This window comes from Carassius carassius, chromosome 39, assembly GCF_963082965.1.
Source record: "Carassius carassius chromosome 39, fCarCar2.1, whole genome shotgun sequence".
Lineage (NCBI taxonomy): Eukaryota > Metazoa > Chordata > Actinopteri > Cypriniformes > Cyprinidae > Carassius > Carassius carassius.
The window spans coordinates 5,032,987-5,047,756 of NC_081793.1; the positions used below are offsets into that span (position 1 = coordinate 5,032,987).

The following is a 14,770-nucleotide window of genomic DNA, read 5'->3' on the forward strand; positions in this document are numbered from 1 at the left end:
CCAGACACTGAATATTGCAACACTGCATCGGATCTAGTGGAAATCAAGGCTTTTTGTTGAACTGATGGCAACTTATAAAGACAAATAACATTATTGTGTGCAGATATGAGCAGATGTAAATCAACATATCGGAATCATAGATTCACGCTTTTAAACAAATTTTAATGCAAAAGAAAAAAATAGATCCAGTATAGCTGCTCTTAACTATACAATAAAAATATCTAAAAGAAAATTTAATCAACTGAATGAGAGATACAATAAAACTGTTTTCAATTTCTTCATTGCCCTCCTGTAGGGTAACTGTAGTTGTATAACATCATGCCAATCTTAAATAGGATTTATGAAACAAGAAAACAAAGTGCCCAACACCACTGCAGGGAATGACCAAAATGCACAAAACCAATAAAAAGCTTAATTTAATTTTGTGCAGCGCTCAGTCCCCTCCAAAATACTACTTCAGCTATTATTATTGGTAATTTCAGATGGTAAATGTTATCAGTACAATGTGTTTAATAATATAACCTAATCATACTTTTAGATGCTAGAATTTACAGTGATTTGTGACTTAAAAAAATATGTCCATTAAGTCTTCACATTGCATACTTCTGGGTCCATTCTCTTGCTAGTCTGTTGTACCTGGTACAAAAAAAAATAATAATAATAATTATTAGGTCCATAAACAGTCTTAGTCTACCCAGATATTCCAGTCTTACGTAACAAGTACGGTCCATGTCTCTCACACTCATGATGTTCCAAACCTGTTGGATGCTACACAAAAGGTGAATTCCTGAATAATAACCTTGTGCCTCTTGTCAATATAATAAAAGTGAAAATACTGTAGCAAAGTAAAAATACTGTAGTCGGTGCAATAAATTAAAGTCATGTGAAGTCATATGACAGCTTTCTGTAGGAAAAGAGAAAGAATTAGCAAAACTGTTCAATAAAATGATTGATATCTGCACTTTCACTGCTTCATGCATTCATATTGTAGTAGCGACATCCAAGGTGTAAAATAATCATACTTTCTTTTTGATCTTTTCAATGAATCATATAATGTACTTCAAAAAACAGGTCTGAATTCATTCAAGAATTGGACTGATCCTGTTCTCGAGTTCACTGACACTGAGGGATTGTTAACCCAAAAATGAAAATTTTATGTTTATCTGCTTACCCCCAGGGTATTAAGATGTAGGTGACTTTCTTCAGTAAGTGAAAGTGAAAGTGACGTGACATACAGCATAGTGACATAGTATGGTGACCCATACTCAGAATTCGTGCTCTTCATTTAACCCATCCAAAATGCACACACACAGCAGTGAACACACAAATCGTGAACACACACCCGGAGCAGTGGGCAGCCATTTATGCTGCGGCGCCCGGGGAGCAGGTGGGGGTCCGGTGCCTTGCTCAAGGGCACCTAAGTCGTGGTATTAGCTGCCCGAAACTCGAACCCACAACCCTAGGGTTAGGAATCAAACTGTCTAACCATTAGGCCACGACTTCCCCTCACAGTAGAACACAAACTGAGATTTTTAACTGAAACTGTTGCAGTCTGTCAGAGGTATAATAGAGGTAAATGGGAATTATGACTGAAACATACACTAAAAAAAAAAAAACATAAACAAAACCAAATTAAACCCTGCTACACGTGACAATATATATTCATGTGTGAAAAATATCGTTTTGTGCAAGAAACTGAACAGTATTTATATTGTTTTATTTATTTTTTTTACTTCTGATTCACTGCAATGCCTGAACTGTACTGAGCACGTCCTCGACACAGCCTGTGGTGAGGGGTCTACTTCTTGCGTTACAGCGGATCGCAGACTTATTACCCCCAACTTTCTCTCAAGTGGACCACTGACACTATCTACGATCTTAATTAGGAGTGTCAATGGTCCATTTGAGAGATAGGTGGCGGTAATGCACTTATAAGTCTGTGATCCACCATAAAGCAAGAAGTTGACGCCTCACACACCTGCTTGAGAACACGCTCAGGAGAGTTCGAACAATGCGTGAATCAGAGGTTAAAAAAATATATATATATATAAATACTGTTCAGTTTCTTGCACAGACTGATCGTTTTGTGTCTTTACACATAAATGTATTGTCACAAGCCGCAGGGTTTAATTTGGTTTTGTTTGTTTTTATTTTTTAAATTTTTTTTTATTGTACGTTTTATTGTATGATTTGGCATTCACATCCATTATAAAACTGACAGACTGCAACGGTTGGAGTTAAAAAAATCTCAGTTTATGTTCTACTGAAGAAACAAAGTCGCCTACATCTTGGATGCCCCGGGGTTAAGCAGATAAACATAAAATCTTCATTTTGGGGTGAACTATCCCTTTAATGTATGCTACTTGATTCTCAAATAGGTGCTTCCTCATTTCTTCACTCTTCCATCCTCCAGCCCATGACTTTAAAATCGATCTAGGTCAGCCATATAGGAGGATATGTTAATTCTCTAATTGAGCAGGCAAGGAATGAGGAGTGAGGAAGCTTAAAGCGGAGCAAGGATACACAGCTGTATTCTATGTGGAAGTGTTTCTTGATGAAATCCCTGATGCTCATATAAATTCTCCACCCCTTCACATCAGTCACCATCAGTTTTACCACTGCAGTTAAAACAATCTTTACATTTCAATTACACTCAAGTAATATGTAGGGCAAAGTATATGTATTTGAATTGCACATAAAATTTCCATCTATTTGAATTACACAGTTTTAAAACAAAGTAATGCATATTTGTCAGTCATACATAAAACAGATAAGATTTCTGTAATAGTAGTAATGAACTGTGAATGTGTTTTAAATACACTGTAATCAAGCTTATATATTTATCACTAATAAATCTAATTTGTTTTAATCTTATTTAGCTAATTGAATAGCGGTTGTTTCACAGTTAGCTATATTTTAACCATTATTTTCAACTGAATACATTTGTTTTAAATTTGTAAACAGATTTATGTTGAATATAAGCAATATGCATCAATGCATTTTGAAAATATGGTTTTATGATTTAAATGAATGCAAAAAGTCAATAAAATATAGGCCTATGGTTGTCTCGTGACCACGTAGAAGAAATATTATGCCGCACAAAGGACAAATGCAAAAAGGAGCACAGGACGGTCACAAAACTCAGAGACATTTAGAGTTACACACAGGTGTAGTAATGTGCAAACTCTACTGCATGGGATGTTTTAGATAACTAAGAAAGTATATGTGTTCTAGGTTTTTTATTATTTTTTTTTTAAATGTAGCTTACAGATCTCTGTTAAAACAATTGTTTTCTATTCTGTTCTAACAGTTTGCTTCAGCTTGTTTTTACATTATATTATAATTGCATTATATTATAAACATAAAAATAATTGACATCAAAAAGGTCATTAATGAGCAATATCTGCTTATTTTTTTCATATTATATTATAATATATATTACAAAGAATTGAGCTGTTCTGCGTGAGATTGTTTAATAGAATTTCTTGGAAACAGCACTGTTATATATATAATGATGTAACCAAATGATGCACATTTTAGGACAAAACTGAGAAGACTGCCAAGTAAGTTACACTGTCAAGGTCAAATAAAGTATGAAAATCATCGTCAGAATAGTCCATCTGCCATCAGTGTTTCAACTTCAATGTTATGAAGCGACGAGAATACTTTTTGTACGTGAAGAAAACAAAAAATAACAACTTTATACAACAATTCCGTTGTCAACAGTCTCCTCTGTGTCTCTCCACATCACTCAAACTGCCTATGCTCTTCTGTATCAGCCGCGCCACAAGGATGCGCTGTTACTACGTGTATTTATGCTTTGATTTGAAAGAAAACAGTACATCTTGTGGCGCAGCTGATAGAGAGGAGCGCAGGCAGTTTGAGTGATGTAGAGAGACACTGTTGACAAAGGAATTGAATAAAGTTGAATAAAGTTTTTTTTTGTTTTCTTTGAGTACAAAAAGTATTTTCGTCACTTCATAATGTTACAGTTTAAACACTGATGGCAGATGGATATAAAGGTAAATCAGTAGCAAAACTCGAGAGTTTGAAGATCTGATTGTGAGAACTTGTCATATTAATATTTGTATTTGTAAGTTAAAATTTACACTCACAGCTCTGATGTGAAAAGTTGAATCTTTCAATTTGCACACACAGACAATGATCAAAACACCCGTGTTTTGAATTGGAAGTTGTAGATTAATAGTCACAAATGTGTAGAATGACATTCACACAAAGAAAATGACATACACACATGTTTACGACATATTTACTTTTGCACTTTTTGTACTTTTTGTACTTCAGTTTCGCTGCACAACGTCAAGTCGGCACTTACAACCTCTCAGATCTGGAAGTACAAGTTCAAATCCTAGCGCTCTGACTTTTGCTACTCTTTTTGCGCTATTCTGTTGCAAAACTCACTTGTGCACTTGTATATGCAGATGTGAGAGAGCAGAGCTGGGGGGCGGGGCTTTGGTGCGAATGAAGACATTTTATTGGTCGATGCCCGACCAATGAACAACGCCAATTGTTTTCACTGAATATCCTTAGCTTTGACAGGATTTTAAGACACTGCATTCATTTTGCCATTCAGGTATTATCTGGTAGACAAATAATGCAACATATTTTATGTGTATATCCCACTGCATATCACTCTACCAGAGTTGCAATATAATGCTGTTTTTATTATTTTTATGTTTTGTAAAAATAATTTTAACTTCTTCATTGGGTTAAACTCCTAATTTGCTTGTCAGTAATGAACCTTTTTAAATGCAACATTATTATTATTATTTTTTTTTTTTTATATATATAAAAATCGAGTGTTTAATAATGTTTAAATGTACATTAAACAGCAAAACCTAAAAAAATAAGCACTTATGACCAGAAATACTGTTTTGAGCAACTAGTAGAGCTAAATACATGTATTTATTAAACATCAACAAGGCCATCTAGTGTTTAAGCAATGGAATTGCATATGAATATTATCTTTCTGGCCACCAAATGCCTCTAATTTAAAGCGTGCTTCTTTGCACTGGAATTTTAACCTAAATACTACAGTTATTGTAGTATAAATAATAACCATATTAGAAAATGTTATATTTCAAATGGTCATTCATGGATCATAATTATTGCGCATATTATTTAGTACCATGATCTCTTCAAATTAATTAAACAGGACTGAGTTAACATGTAGTACAGTTATTTTATTGGTTAAAAGTTACACTTAATTGTTTAGTCACATTTAACTGCCAAGGAGGAGTATGAGAACATAATGCTGTAACATTTTCCAGTATAAAATGCTATTGTAACACATATCAACGTAGTTATCCATACATAGACAATGCACGTTAAGTGTTACAAATTACTAGTAATCGCTGCAAATATAATAAAACTGCTGTCTGTCCCAATTAAATACATTTCAAGCATATTGACAAAATGTTATGTTTAGTACTATTGATAGCTCCATGAACCACGTGACCGCGTGGCGGTGAGATCAAAGCATGCTCTGGTACAGCGAGTTTACTCTGTAATATGCAGTGAGATATACATATAAAATATGTTGCATTATTTGTCTACTAGACAATACCTGAATGGCAAAATGAATGCAGTGTCTTAAAATCCTGTCAAAGCTAAGGATATTCAGTGAAAACAATTGGCGTTGTTCATTGGTCGGGCATCGACCAATAAAATGTCTTCATTCGCACCAAAGCCCCGCCCCCAGCTCTGCTCTCTCACATCTGCATATACAAGTGCACAAGTGAGTTTTGCAACAGAATAGCGCAAAAAGAGTAGCAAAAGTCAGAGCGCTAGGATTTGAACTTGTACTTCCAGATCTGAGAGGTTGTAAGTGCCGACTTGACGTTGTGCAGCGAAACTGAAGTAAAGTGCAAAAGTAAATATGTCGTAAACGTGTGTATGTCATTTTCTTTGTGTGAATGTCATTCTACACATTTGTAACTATTAATCTACAACTACCAATTCAAAACACGGGTGTTTTGATCATTGTCTGTGTGTGCAAATTGAAAGATTCAACTTTTCACATCAGAGCTGTGAGTGTAAATTTTAACTTACAAATACAAATATTAATATGACAAGTTCTCACATTCAGATCTTCAACCTCTCGAGTTTAGCTACTGATTTACCTCCATAGATGGACTATTCTGATGATGCTTTTCATACTTTTTTGGACCTTAACAGTGTAACTTACTATGGGACAAGACATAAGCCTCCTGGTTTTCATCCAAAATATCTTAAATTGTGTTCTGAAGACAAACGGAGCTTTTACGGGTTTGGAACAACATGAGGGCAAGTGATTAATGACATAATTGTGTGTGCGCTGTACAGGTCTGGTATAAAAATACAGATAAGTTTTGCTTAGCAAAGAAAAAAATATGCCTTACATTAGGTTTATTAGTTTATCTTAAAACTGTGTATTCAAATTTTATATGGAATTCAAATACAGAACATATGAGTTATACAAAAATAATTATGATCAACTATTATTAACTAATAATAATGGTAATGCAATTATTAAAAGTATAAATAAATACATCTAGGCTTAAAAGTGTGTATTTCAACCAGGCATCTTGCTTTATAAATATTTGTTATGAATTTCTTTAATAACCTAACCTCAACAACACAAGTGATTTCTTCAGCGCAGTTGGCAATGCTTTAAAGTGATGATTTAGTGAGCAATAACATTCCAATATACCAAGTATTTTCATTTCCTCCATCCTTATTTTAATTCCTTGCATCCTTTCCACACATCCTAATTGGCAGAAGCTTGGATGCATGGAAATGAAACGAGGATGCGCAATTTAATAAGCAGCACACAATGATCCGAACACTCTGGAGGAGAATATTATCAGTGAATTACTGCTTAAATTTTGGTCTTCTACACACAAAGCTAATGTATGACTTCAGGAGACTTGAAATATAGCACACAGATATGCAGCACTTGACTTGAGCACTTAGTGATAGTTTTATGGTGCTTCTGCATCCCTTTGATGCTTGTTTTCCTTGATTCTAATCAATTGCGGAAGAGCAATCAACAATTGAATTGAGATCTGTCCAGGAATATCATATGGGTTTGGAACAACATGAGGGGAATAAGTGAATTAGGATTTTTTTTAAATGTAATATATTTTTAATAACATAATATAATACTTACTTTTCTTTGTCTGATTTGTAGATATGTGCTATGTCTGGGACTAAAGGGTCATCAGGATTCGGATCACAAAGCAAAGAACATATGGACAAAAGAACTGAAGAGAGATAAAAACAAGTATCACAATCATGAAACCATGAGCAAACTGGAAATTACAAATTCTGTGTTTTCAACTAGAAAGCAAAAAAGATTCAAAATACAATATACCTTTTGAAACTGTTAGAGCTGGAGACCACTGCGACCTCAGGATGTCCAGGCAAATACTTCCATTACTGTTAATGTTGGGATGGTAGATTTTTGTCGTAAACGCTACCTGGTAAATCGAGATGGTGTTAAAATGGTATTTTGAGAAAACATGGCAAGTACACAGAGGTGGGGATCAGTGTCTCTACCTTTGGAGGCTTGAAGGGATAGTCTGTTGGAAAGTGAATTGTGAGAAAGAAGACCCCTCCTTGGTATGGACTGTCACTCTACAAATCAAAAGATATGACACTAGAAATTAGACAAACTTTGTAGGTGTTTAAAAAAGGTTACATCTCAGATTGGCTTCTAACAGAAGATGCTGTTGCTTAGTAACAAATATTAAGTGTGTAAGTGAAGTCACAACTGAAGTTAAGATAGAAAAATATCGTAAAATAGATATAAGAAAAGCAGCTTTCAATTTTATTTGTTTGTTTGAAATATATGAGACATAAACAGTCACAGAAAAAAATATATATAGATTATATACTCTATTTATTTTAATATGTTCAAAGCTGGGACAGTTTGACAACTGTGCCCTATTTTCCCAAAATGATTCCAAAAATCCGACTTTAAAACATCACATTTTGCATGTCTTATTAAGCAAAGCAAACTGCTAAAGGTTAGTGAGGTGAGTACTTACAGGTCCCATTATTGTCGCCTGCCAGTGAAACACTAAAAAATAAAAGAGTCGTATTAAAATTTTTCCAATGTGTCAGATGTTATGTAAAACAACTCAACTAAAAAGACAGACAGTGAACTTACAGTCATCACCAACTGGTCCAGCAGAGCACTGAGCAGGAGGGTCCCTCTGCAAGTCTTGAAGCTCCTGAAACAGAAGGAGAAATTAAAATACATTATTACTCTGTTTTTGCCTTTCTCTATATATTTATTTAGCCATTCTAATGTCAAGTGGCGTATGTGGAAAGCTCCCTAAAATAAAGCCACATGGCTTGGTATTTTGTTGTGCAATAAAAATGGCAATCATAATTAAGTTAGGCTTCAGATACGTTTTGTGGCATCCAAATTGAGTTTGAAAAAAAAAAATTGCCAACATTAAAAGTATGTTGAACAAACGATATTATTTAGTCATAAAGCAGCATACAGTATCACATTTGATATGTGAATTTCTACATGAACTATATTTATTACATATTAGATTGCAGTGGAGATTATATATCAGATTACATTATAAGACTGTTTAAGGATCATAGTTCTGCCCCAAATATAATTCATTCTAATTTTAACCTCTACCAATTCCTATATAAGATTTTAATACAAACACTATGCAATAATAAGATCAATATTAATTTAGAAGACAAGGTATTTCATTCTTAAAATAAACCCATTTTAATAAACGTAGATAATCTGATTGTGTGCCCTCTGGCAAGGACTTTGGGACCTTTAAAGGGTGTTTGACAGCACTGCCGGAGTGCGATACACATCACCGTGTTGCGAAACAGAAACTGTCAAAATGACAAAGTGATGGCGTCATGCTGGAACTTCAGAGAATCAGGTTTGTGCTGCTTTGTGTCAAACACACAACACGACAAACACAATAGCGCCTACCGACCATACACTCATAAACTACACCAAATCAATTGTAGCCCAGGTCCCTCGAAATGTCCCATCAGCTGTGAGGTTTAACAAAGCACACAAAAGTGGCTGAATCCACACAAAGATCGGCCTCAAGAGCATTCTGCGGTCTTTGTTCAGTTCTGGGCCTTCTCGAACACGGAGGAATAGACCACAGAACAGGTTTATTATAAAATCATACATATTTTAAGATCGTTTTCTTAGTGAGGAATGTAATAAACTATAGGTGGAGATGTTAACAAATTACTAACGTTACTTTACACATTATTTGTTTGGTTTTGACGTGTATAGTTGTATCGTTGCTAGCACACACAATACGATAGACGACTGACTGACTGACTGACGTCGTATTATGTTTTGATCTACCAGCTTAATTTACAGTAAAATAAAAACTATATGTATTTGCATTACCTCAAGCAGACAGTCAACAGAGAAAAATCGCGAAGAAACACTGTTAGCTAACGTTAGCTGTGTTATATAGTATATATTCCGTCGACATTTTAGATCTACAACATCCCGAGACAGTTTGACTTGATACAGACTACAGACTAAAAACAAACATAAATGATATTTTATTAATTTGATACAAAAGTGCTATGTTTTATCGGCCATAATCGACATAAACAGCGCTAGCGGATCAACAAAAACTTGGCTAATGTTGGTCGTTTAGGCACCAGGGTCTTACCTTCTGTATTCTCTTTAATGCCATTCTGCTTTACAGTGTACCGCCCCAGATTTACGCGATTATTTAATCTGTCCGATATTATTGCTACGAATGAGCTCAGCAATACTGGGTTTCCCTGAGTAAAAAAAACAAATGTGAGCGGCGAGAAGGAGACAGCTGTAGCTCAGCAAGCTCACACTTCCGGTGCGGGGTTGAGGAAATAAAATAAAAGTCCATGTATATTTGCACCTCCAGAAGAGCTCAAAGAAAAAACGTAAGGATTTAACGTAAGGATAACTTTTATTTTGTTAATGATATTTTAGCTACGTTGGTGGACTGAAGCAACTTAGATTTACTTGATTATTTATCTTCTTTTTATTAAGAAAAACTATCAAATATCAGGCTTTCAGTTAATGTTTGTTTGTACATGTCTCAATCATCATTTCATTCTAAACTATTACATTTTACTAAATGTATAAAACTAATGTTAAATATAGCATGCAGCTGATATGTCAATGTATTTTATGTAAGTAGTCTGTTATAAAATATGATATATCAGAATTTCTTACTTTTTGGCCATATAAATAACAGCAGCATGTTTTGGCTTAGACTGGGTCTTTCCGACTGTGGTCTTTCCCCCAACTTTTATTTTATATAAAATATGTATCAGGCTTTAAAGGGTTTAACCATTTACGTACACGCTTTACCAAATATAACTGAATAGCACAATAATTTCTTGTTAATTTCTTTTACTGTCTATGACAATAACACCGTGCTTCCGCAAAACAATAAACGAACGTAAATAATTTAGTAAATCTACCTATTTCACAAATGTTCATTTAATGCAAGTACTTCAATGAAATTAATTATCCCATAATGCATTTCGCTCAGATGGCAGATGGAATGGCGCCTTTACTAGCAGAGGCGGAACTGTAACTCACAACCATAACATTAACTTCCAGACAGCCTGTGTGGGTTTTGTTCTCACCGTGCGTATTAAATATTTGATTCATATTATTGGGAAGATCATTGCACGTGCATGATGGCTCCGTTCGGCTTGATGTCAGTCGGTGCGAATCTTCTGGCGAAGTCTTTGGCTCTGTTCTCGAGCGCATCTGTTGTTAGGTGAGCATCATGCTTCAAGTTTAAGCTTATTGATGCATGACTTGTTTATTAGTTAATTTATCGTATATAATGTATTGTATTTAAATGCAGCTACAATAGAGACGGATATAGATTCATATTTTCACATTTGAACAGCCATACATATTAAAGTAATATATAGTGACAACGCTGCGTTAGCTCAGTAGCTAAAGTTAAAATGTAAATTTCTTGTAAAGTGTAAGAAGCGTTTTGTGCTGTTTTTACATAATAATACTAATAATATAACACCAGTGACAGTTTTTGTACAGTGACAGTGCTTTGCAATTGTAGGTGTTCATGTGTAGCTCCAGTTTTAAAGAGTTTTAGCACCACAACCGGGGGTCCACCCAAGAGACCCCTGACAGCATACATTACATATGTGAAAGAGATGCATCCCAACATCAGCAGACAAAATCCAGGTATTGGAATAATTCTGGGTTACCGATGTATCCGCTTTAGTTGCAAGGCTACCTTGCATTTCTGATTTGTTTTGAAATAAGATAATGAACAATCTGTTTTGTTCAGGAGTCAAAAATGTGGATATTGTCCGAAAGTTAGCACAGCAGTGGAAAATGCTGACTCCTGAACAGAAGCAGGTACATTCTTGCTTCATATATGTGTGTGTTCATTTGTTTCAGGGTATTTTGTGTAAATATTGTGTAAATTTCAGCTTATATTAAATGTTTACATCTCCATTACTGTATTTTGTGTGTGTGTGTGTGTGTGGATCCCTTTCTAAAATTAAATGATAACTTTGCAAATTTAGTAAAAGAAAAAACTGAAATAAGTACAATGCATAAGGTATTAACTCCGTAATTAGCTGAAGCACCTTTATAGCCTCAAGTCTTTTGGGGGTATGATGCAACAAGCTTTGCACATCTGCCATTCTTCTCCTCCCCTCTTCACCTCTTAAGCTGTGTCCGGTTGGGTGGGGGGCCAGCAGACACTTTCAGGTTTCTCCAGAAATGTTTGATTGGGCTCAAGCTCAGGCTGTGGCTGGGCCTCTCAAGGGCATTCACGGAGTTGTCCGTAAGCCACTCTTGCTGTGTGCTTGGGGTCATTGTCCTGTTGGAAGGGGAACCTTCTGCCCAGTCTGAGGGCCTGAATGCTCTGGACTAGTTTTTCATTTAGGCTATCACTATGTTTTAGTGAACTGAGTTTTCCTTTTAATCTGACAAGTCCCTCAGTCTCTGCCACTGAAAAACACTCCCACCGTTTACTGTGGTACAGCTTACCAGTACTGTGCAGCTGATGAGCAGTGCCTGCTTAGAACTGAGGTTCATCAGACCAGAGAATCTTGTTTCTCACAGTCTGAGAGCCCTTTAGGTGTTTTTTTATTTTTGCAAATTCCAAGCGGGTTTTCTTGGTGACAAGCGGAGTGGTGCCACACCGCCATAAAACCCAGATCAGTGGAGTGTTGCAGTGATATTTGTCGTCCTTCTCTGTGGTTTGGTCTTTACTCTGATGTTTTTTTTTAGCTGTTAGACCTTTTATTAAGGAGTGTGTGACTGTCCAAATCATAGCCATTGGATTGAATTTGCCACAGATGAACTCCACTTGAAGTGTAGTAACATCTACAAGTGATATTGGAATGATCCCGAGCTAAATTTCCCAGAAAATGTAATTTTTTGCTAATTATTTTCAAACTTGCGAAATAAATCACAAAGGTTTATTGTTTTTTTCTCTCTCTCTGCTTTTTGTTGTTGGTTTATAGAGTGTAGACTGATGCGAAAAATAATTCTTAAGTAGTTTAACATAAGGCAACAAAATATTAAGTTAAGAGCCAGTATTTAACAGAATGGAATTGATTTGTGGCATTTTTACCTTGGGCTGTATATATTTCATGGATACATTCAATTAAATTTGGTTATAAATCAGGTACAGAAAGTGTTTATTTTTCATAATACTGCATATTCTCTCTTTATGTATATATGCTATTTATTGTTAGAAATAACACTCAATATCAATAATATATCATTGGCCATTAAAACAAATCTCATTCAGCCACTAATTTGATTTTGATTTCATTGTGCAGCCTTTTCAGGATGCATCTTTGGCATCAAAGGAGCAATATAAGCTTGAGGTGGAGAAATACAAAGCCCAACTGAGTCCTGCACAGACTGCTGCTCTTGCGATAGAAAAACGACAAAAAGTGGCCAAACGAAAAGCATTCAGGAGAAAGAAGGTGAGTTTTGCCTACTATAATAACCCAATAAGACTCTTTACACTGACAAAATGTTATTTTATTCCCTTCTACACTATTTATAGTGTAGAAGGGAATAAAATAACATTTTGTCAAGTTTGTTTTAATTTCTGAGTTCTTTAGAAATTAAGTATTAAGTATTTTGATGACCTTTGAAATAAAGGAATATTGTACTTCTTATTGCAGGAGTTGAACAGTCTTGGCAAGCCCAAACGCCCCAGGAGCGCCTTCAACATCTTCATGTCGGAGCACTTTGAGGAAGCAAAAGGAAATAATATGCAGGTGAAAATGGACTTGTATACAGTATATACAGTTTATACAGACTATTAAAACCAAAACAGATCTTCATACTATGAATTTTAGGTATTTCATACCATGTCTATTGGTTGCAACAACTATTTCATTTTTTTTTTCTTTCCAGACAAAGATGAAGTCGCTAAGAGATGACTGGGAGCGTTTCAGTGCAACACAGAAACAAGTGAGTTTTACCTTGAGCATCTGTAGCTCAAGCTATGGCTCTGTTCCATCACCCAGTGCACTGCCTGCTGTCTTCTAAGGCACCTCATAAACTAGCTAATTTAAAAACACTACATGAGCAGTATCTCTGTGAATCATATAAATAGCACTCACAATTAGGGGTCACCACCAATTAATAAACTTGTGACAACATCGATATTACCAATTACACCTCACATTTGACAAGAACGTGTCTGTTAGCCATGCACAGGATTGCATCATTAGGGCTTTACGTCTTTCCCTTTCTTTGAATGAAACGAATGCTTGAAAATATAGTGGTTAAAATAGTTCATTTTGAATTTGGTTTAAAACACTATTTGCTACCATTCAAACATTCTGTACAATTTTTTCCTTCCTTTTGGAAAGAAATTAAAGCTTTTTCATTCAGCAGTGATGCTTTAAATTTATCAAAGGTGAGAATAAAGACTTTTACCGTTTTGATTTACAAATATTTCTATTAATAAATGCTGTTATCTTGAACATTCTAAATTTTTCCACAAAATTATTAAGCAGCAACTGTTTAACATAAAAAATTTTTTTTGATAAAATTCAGCTTTACCATCAAAGGAACGAATTACATTTATAAATTAAAATAGAAATTGCTGAAATGTTTTCTGAGATTTCCTTCTCTGTGTAGGATACATGTGTTTGCTGCCTCAGATTTTCACTATAATTAGGCATTTTAGAAAAACTGAAAGCTTACTATGTTTTGAAAAAGATTCTTTATCTGACTTCACTGCTTTATTTTCAGATGTACATTCAGCTGGCAGAGGATGACAAAGTCCGTTACAAGAACGAAATAAAATCGTGGGAGGAACACATGATAGAGATTGGAAGGGAAGACCTTGTTCGGAGAAAAGAGAGGAGAGCCATCAAAGCCAATGCCACTAAAGACAGAAAGCAGAAATCCAAAGTAACAGTGCTAAAGGCAAAAGTGCCAAAAAAGAAGACTGAAACAGCAGTGAAAAAGACTGTGAAGAGCGCAAAGAAGTGAGATGATGTGTATGACTCTGTTAGACAGAGTGTGCTGTACAAAGGCCAGTTCCGTCCTCAATAAAAATAAAAAAAAACCTGTGCTTTCCGTTAGTAGAGCTGCATTTATATAGTGTTCAAAGCATGAAGGTTTTAAAACTGTGAAAACCGAGACCTTCATGATGTCTCGTCTTTTCAGGTATTTTTTTTTTTTTTTTTTTTACTCACTGTATCATGTAAACAATTGTTAGGTCCTGACATTTTTATA

The 14,770-nt window shown here is 35.1% G+C and overlaps 2 protein-coding genes across 2 annotated transcripts; one reads left to right on the forward strand and one right to left on the reverse strand.

Moving 5' to 3' along the window:
* Positions 1 to 141: 141 nt before the first annotated feature.
* Positions 142 to 9,897, reverse strand: ube2d1b (ubiquitin-conjugating enzyme E2D 1b). Its single transcript, XM_059530487.1, has 7 exons — positions 9,690 to 9,897; positions 8,174 to 8,237; positions 8,052 to 8,083; positions 7,561 to 7,638; positions 7,376 to 7,481; positions 7,172 to 7,265; positions 142 to 636 (listed from the first exon to the last, which is right to left on the reverse strand). Exons 1-7 carry the CDS (start codon positions 9,711 to 9,713, stop codon positions 591 to 593), a joined length of 444 nt encoding a protein of 147 aa, XP_059386470.1. The 5' UTR covers positions 9,714 to 9,897; the 3' UTR covers positions 142 to 590.
* Positions 9,898 to 10,545: 648 nt separating this feature from the next.
* On the forward strand, positions 10,546 to 14,730 carry LOC132121265 (transcription factor A, mitochondrial-like). The gene is made up of 7 exons (XM_059530493.1): positions 10,546 to 10,793; positions 11,103 to 11,230; positions 11,337 to 11,407; positions 12,847 to 12,996; positions 13,201 to 13,296; positions 13,436 to 13,492; positions 14,282 to 14,730. Exons 1-7 carry the CDS (start codon positions 10,708 to 10,710, stop codon positions 14,522 to 14,524), a joined length of 831 nt encoding a protein of 276 aa, XP_059386476.1. The 5' UTR covers positions 10,546 to 10,707; the 3' UTR covers positions 14,525 to 14,730.
* Positions 14,731 to 14,770: the final 40 nt, after the last annotated feature.

Coding starts and splice junctions, on each gene's coding strand:
- ube2d1b (XM_059530487.1), bottom strand. CDS start 9,713: ATGGCATTAAAGAGAATACAGAAG. Junction 8,238..9,689: donor CATTAAAGAGAATACAGAAG/GTAAGACCCTGG, acceptor CTTCTGTTTCAG/GAGCTTCAAGACTTGCAGAG. Junction 7,482..7,560: donor ATCCCTTCAAGCCTCCAAAG/GTAGAGACACTG, acceptor TCGATTTACCAG/GTAGCGTTTACGACAAAAAT.
- LOC132121265 (XM_059530493.1), top strand. CDS start 10,708: ATGATGGCTCCGTTCGGCTTGATGTCAGTCGGTGCGAATCTTCTGGCG. Junction 12,997..13,200: donor AAGCATTCAGGAGAAAGAAG/GTGAGTTTTGCC, acceptor TTCTTATTGCAG/GAGTTGAACAGTCTTGGCAA. Junction 13,493..14,281: donor TCAGTGCAACACAGAAACAA/GTGAGTTTTACC, acceptor CTTTATTTTCAG/ATGTACATTCAGCTGGCAGA.